Source organism: Drosophila ficusphila, unplaced genomic scaffold (assembly GCF_018152265.1).
Source record: "Drosophila ficusphila isolate 14025-0441.05 unplaced genomic scaffold, ASM1815226v1 contig_313, whole genome shotgun sequence".
Taxonomy (NCBI): Eukaryota; Metazoa; Arthropoda; class Insecta; order Diptera; family Drosophilidae; genus Drosophila; species Drosophila ficusphila.
Window position 1 is genome coordinate 166,861 of NW_025064220.1, and position 6,356 is coordinate 173,216.

At 41.6% G+C, this 6,356-nt stretch overlaps 1 protein-coding gene across 1 annotated transcript; it reads right to left on the reverse strand.

The window, feature by feature from the left end:
- Window positions 1-2,255: 2,255 nt before the first annotated feature.
- LOC108093287 lies at window positions 2,256-6,104 on the reverse strand (the record flags this gene model as incomplete). The annotated part of the gene is made up of 4 exons (XM_043207861.1): window positions 2,256-2,324; window positions 5,582-5,622; window positions 5,713-5,866; window positions 5,919-6,104. Coding segments are annotated over 4 exons (450 nt in total), but the record flags the coding sequence as incomplete, so codon positions are not given.
- Between the last annotated feature and the right edge of the window lie 252 nt (window positions 6,105-6,356).

Below are 6,356 nucleotides of genomic sequence, written 5' to 3' on the forward strand. Positions count from 1 at the left end.
GTATTTGATGTAGGCCGCGTCACTGGTCCGCACCTAGGCTTCCCATAGGTGTGTTGGATTTGACCACAAACTGAAGTCGAACGTCTGCCGACAGTGCGGACAGCAAGGCCACATCGCAACGAAGTGCACCAATCTGGTGGACTGCTGGAATTTCCGTCACAAGGGACTACCCTCGGGTCATTGTATGCTCTCGGGAGTGTGCCCTATTTACGGCGGGGTGCTAGCGAGGGTGAGTGCTAGACATTAATGTTTAGCCTCATTCAAGCGAATTGTGGCCGAGGCCAAGCTGCTACCATCGAGCTCGGAGTCAGGATGCGTAACTCTGGCCACTTGTTCGCACTGGTGCAGGAGCCCTATGTGGATAGGGGAGGACGCATCACTGGACTTGGTAGGGTTTGCCGGAGCAAGCCTGCCGTATGTAGACAAATGCCGGTATCTTGGCATCACAGTCGGCGAGCGGTTAAGTTTCCTTCCGCATTTCTCATATCTACGAGATCGGATGGCTGGAGTCACAGCGGCATGCCGGACTCATGGTGCCTTGCGCACTATTTGGTGCCTCGGTTTGGTACGCCGTGGTGAGACAAGTTAAGGCCAAAGAGCGCCTCTTGTCCTGCCAAAGGCTCATCGTTTTAGGATGCCTGCCGGTATGCCGCACAGTGTCCACAGTGGCACTGCAGGTGCTTGCTGGTGCTCCTCCAATGGATCTGGATGCAGCGCGAGCCGCCACCAGGTACAAGCTGAAGAAGGATGACCCCTGTATGACAGCGACTGGCTACACGGACAGGACTTGTCTGGCATAGACTGGGAAAGAAGATGGCACTAGTGGACGAGCGTCTGCTAAATGAGTGGCAACTCAGATGGGATGGTGCGGAACACGGCAGCGTTCGTCTACCACAGGAAAGACTTCGGTTTTAACCTACGGGCCGATTTCTTGCTGACGGGTCACGGATCGCTGAACGCATTTCTCTATGAGAGACATCTCAGTGACTCACCTGCATGCTCATGCGGAGGGGAGCTAGAGCACTGGCAACACATCCTTTGTGTCTGCCCCCTCTACCCGGACTTGCGTCACTTGGATGCACTCCGTACTGTGGAAGAGGAGGATAGCTGGAACATCGCGGGAGTAGTACATTCTCCGGAGAGGATGCAACTTTTGGACGCTTACGCTGAAGCCGTCTTTGCGAGGCGCAAGCTGATTCCGATGGTGGAACGTGGGTTAGCAGTCCCGGACTAATAGTCAAAACTGGCCATGTGGTTAGCGGAGAAGAATACTGCCACATCCTGCCATTGCTTGTCGTAGGATGCGACTAATATGGAGGTGTCCCATCCGAGATTTTCGGAGATATAGGGGAGGGCCCACCGAGCCCTAATCGGTACCATTCCAAGCCATGCTCATTTAGAGGTTGGCCTCCGAGTGGGAGTTTCATGGTGGCTGTGGTTAACACCTGCATCGCGGGTAGAACTCTCGAGTTCCACGCGGAGTTGCGTTATACAACTCGGATGCTGTGACCCATAGATAAGCTGAGATTTTAGATGATCTCGCCCATCACAAAGGGGAGTGTGCGCCCGACTTAATAAGCGTACACTCGAATTTGTACCGAGTGGGTTGCTATGTATTTGTTATAGCTTCTTTACCCGGGGCGATTGGCTGGCGGATAATCCAGACACATGCATTATGTGCGCACTTGTGTGTACATTTGAATGCTGTGGTTGTAAACCCTTCAGTGTGGAACACGCCACATAAAATAAGTTCGAAGGGGTCCGATATATGCACTGTCAGAGATGGACGTAATGCCATTGGACACCGAAGCAAGAACCCACTGCCCTTCTTCTTCATTAATCTTGAGCCAGCAGCTAACAACAAGGAAGCTTTTAAGACGCTCTGCAGATCGGTCGTGACGGTGGAACCCCCGCATAAATTCGACGATATCTCCCAATGCTACAGGTGTCAAGGCTACGGACACAGCCAACGATATTGAAGACTGCAAGCGATATGTGTGAAGTGCGACTGCCACTCGAACGCAAATCCGATATCCGATCATAGCGCTGTTGAGCTATTCATAAATCTTCCGGTGCAGAAAAAACAAAATCGACCAAGGATGATCGGAAAGGGCTCTAACTTCAAAGCACACACAGGCTGGTTGATGGATGAAATTGACCCGTATATGATTTTACCTCTGCTAAAAAAATTGACGCTGCAGTATATAAACTAACGCGAGAGATGCACAACGCCGCCGCATATGCGGCACGAAGAATTACATGCACTTCAGGACCACCCCACAGTACCCTACATCTATGGTCGCCTGAAATCGCAGCACTAGCCGCTGAAAAACGAAGACTCAGGAGAACATGGTTTATTTCCAGAAAACAGCGGGATAAAAGAGCCTTCAATAGAGCAACTAAACAACTGAAGGCGAGACTTCAAGAACTGAAGCGAAGTGCGTTCGAAGAGTTCCTCAGCGAGATAGAACCAGGGGATAAACAACATAATCTGCGGCGTGTTACAAAATGCATCCAAACGAACATCGTGGAAATCGACCCGGTCACAGTCGAGGAGGTTGAAGCCGAAATCAAGGGGCTCAAAAACAACAAGTCGCCTAGAATCGACGCTATCAAGGCAATCGCCATAAAACGCCTCCCATCACTTTGATCCAGCTGCTCAAGAACATCTTTAATAGATGCTTCCGAATAGGCCACTTTCCGTCCCCGTGGAAAAAGCGGAAGTAATTTTGATTCCCAAGCCCGGAAAGCCCGAAGCCAATCTCGCCTCTTACCGTCCGATTAGCCTACTGGCAATACTCTCCAAAATATTCGAAAGAATATTTTTGCGCAGAGTAATGCCCCTGCCGGACGAGTATAGTTTGATCACAAATCACCTGTTTGGCTGCAAACGCTCCCACTCAAACCCAGAGTCACCACAATTCTGAATGCTTTCGAGGAGAAAAAATACTGCTGTGATGTGCTACTAGACATCAAGAAGGCCTTTGACCGAGTTTGGCATCCAGAACTTCTGTTAAAGATAAGTCACAGTTTGCCCCAAACGTACTACGCACTACTACGTTCATACCTGAAGACAAGAGAACTGCCCACCGGTTACCCTCATCAGAATTGCAATCCTGGTTGATCCAACCCCAAAGTATCTTGAAATGACCCTGGACAGGCGATTAACCTGGCACGCCCACGTTCAGAAAAAGACTGAACCAGTACCGGTGACTGATAGGCAGGCGATCGAAATTAAAGACCAGGCATAAGTTACTGGTCTACTATACGATCGTTAAACCTATATGGATCTTCAGAATCCTACTATGGGGTACGCCAACTTATTCAAACGTAGAAGCATACAGCGACTTCAAAATAAGGCATTAAGAATAGTCTCGGGCGCTCTACCTTCGGAATCCAACTATGGGGTACGTCAACCTACTAAAACCGTAGAAGCATACAGCGACTTCAAAATAAGAGTTTAAGAATAGTCTCGGGCGCTCATCCATACCACACTGCCGAAGCCATCCACGAAGCACTAGGTGTGCCTTGGGAGAAAGATGAAATTAAAAAAGCGAGGAGCAACAGCGTGGAAAACTTTTCAAGCTTACGTCCATATTGATATTGTTAATTTAGTTCCGAAAAGGCAAAGGCTTTTAGACATACTTTGATAAACTATATATATTCCATGGTGCAATAAACTCTACAATATAATGAAGGGAAAATTATCTATTCATTCAAAACAAAAAATAAAAGAGAACAATAATGATATAAATAAATAAAACACTGACCGAGATGTTTGACCTGCACGTGTTCACTTTCAAATGAACAAATTCGCAACAATGGCGTGGTTATATAGTGTCCGATGTCTTCAGTGTGACCAAACACTTGCGTTGTTCATTTTCTCAAAATTAATCAGTGCTGCTAAGTGATGAGCGCCCGTATAAGCTAGATTTTTGAAAAAAAATAAGCTAGAATAAGCTTAAATTAAAAAAAAGAGCTAAAAAACAAGCTACAATCAAATTATAGAAATCATGAATCCTTTTTATTATTAAATTAAATTAGTTAATAATACATCGATTTCGTCATCTTGATCGACATTTAAATATTTTTCATTTTTTTTTTATGAGCATCATGTACTTTTTTTTTTATTTATCACTTTTGGCATTTTAGCAAACGCTTTATTTAATTTTACAACTCCAAATTATTATAATAATTAATTTATATAATTATTATAAATTCACGATCATATGAAATGCACATAACCATCTGCAAAAAAAGAACAAGCTGCGATATTTTCATGCCATATGGCATTTTTTGTTACAAAACAAACTGTTGGTGTCGCAAATACAGTAGAATCCTGTTATAACGACTCCGCTTATAGTGCCCGTCCGGTTTTTGCGACGAAAACTCCATAGCTTGATTGGTCCCTATACAGACTTATACACTTAAATCCTTCTGCTTAGTGCGTCTTCCGGGTATAACGACGAAAAATCGTCGGTCCCTTGAAAGTCGTTATAAGCGGATTCTACTGTACATATAAAACTAGAATATGCTAGATGAATTTTAAAATAAGCTATATTTCAAGCTATAAGCTACATGGAAATTTTACAAGCTTTTCTAGTTTTAAATATGCTAGAACTAGCTTATAATAAGTTAAACTGGCAACACTTAAAGTAATGGTAAATAAGTAAATTTATTACGGTCTGCTAACATCTTGGGTGTGAACGGCTTAGCTAGATTAAGTTTAAAATTTTTCTTCTTATGAACAAAACACAGAATTCGCAAAAAACAAACACATAAAACACAAGTTCAACAGCCGTGCCAATAAAAACCAACAACAATGGATAAACCGCCAGACATAGGTAATAGACTTCTGCATAAATGCATCCAAAACGACAAATTAATCACTTATTCGAAAAGTGGGCACACTCTTTTTCTGCACAGTATATTTTGGTGTGAGTGAGTACTACAATACTACCCGTCTGTTTTGATTGACAATAGTCTCACTCATTCCATAGTTGTACAGCTGTTAATGAGGACAGCAAGATTGGTGTGCAGTAGTCAACGCACTGTACAGTGTTTTGGTGTGCAGTTGACTTACCCTGCAGTTCCAAAATAGGTTTTTCCTATAAGAAATCCGCGAGGAAGCACCGAATACGAATTTTGTATAGAAAAAATTCGTATAAGGCATAGAGGAATTCGTAGCGGAAGTGGAAGCGGGGTTTTCCTCGAAAGCTTTTCCGAGGATGCCCTTTCGGAATTCGTCGGTTAATTTTTAAACAATTTCCTATATGAATTCCCCAATACATTTTTTTGGAAAGTCATACCTATTTTCATAAGAGGAATGACTAAAAAAAACACATTTTTAATACAGTTATTAAACATTTTTTTTAAATTATAAATATTATTTTTATGACTATTATTATTCTTATTGGTATTATTATTTTATTATTATTATTATATTACATTATTATTATTGTTTTATTATTATTATTATATTACATTATTATTATTAAAAAGTATTATTTAAATTAAAATGATTCTTATTATTTTTTTTGCATATGCTGTTTTTTACGTTTTGCATCGCTTTTCTTATTACTTTTTCCCCATCCTCGAGGGGAAATACCTCTTGTGAGACGTCTGAAAATATAAAAAAATTAAAAAAAAAGTTAAAATTGCTGCTTTGAATAATTTATTAAAATAAATAAAAAATATTGTTCATTTGTTTACCTTTCAAAATAGAAAAGAGGTTTGTAAAGTTTTTGAACCTCTTTTTCATGTTTGTGCCGTCCAAATTAAAATTTGGCAGCAAGCCATCATCAATGATTTTTCGCAAAACTTTTGCGAAGTTATCCTTCTTTGCGAAGTTAGTAATTTTTGCTTTCTGTAATGATAAAAAGTTAAAATCTTTACTCTTACAGTATAAAAAAACTTACGTAAAACTCCCGCCGCTTAGGTGTCATAGCGCTCTCGAAGAGCTCTATGTCTTCCTCCGTCTTGAGGGGGAAGGGAACCCCTGTATCCACCGTCTTCTCTTCCGCTTTCAACTTTAACTTCACAACTGCGGTGGTCTCCGCCAGCTTCTCGCCCAAAAGATCTATCTTATAGATAGATGTTTTGTTCTGAAATGGTAAATAAATTTATTTAGAAATGATTATATATATTCATATATATAGCAATTAATACCTTTTAATGCGGAAAGTATTCTTTCTTCGCATAAAATCATTCTTTCTTCACATGAATCTGTTAAAAAATTTAAAATTAAATTTAAATTCAAAAATTAATACAAAAATCATGCAACTCACGAGATACGCACTGTACAGTGTTTTGGTATGCAGTTGACTTACCCTGCAGTTCCAAAATAGGTTTTTCCT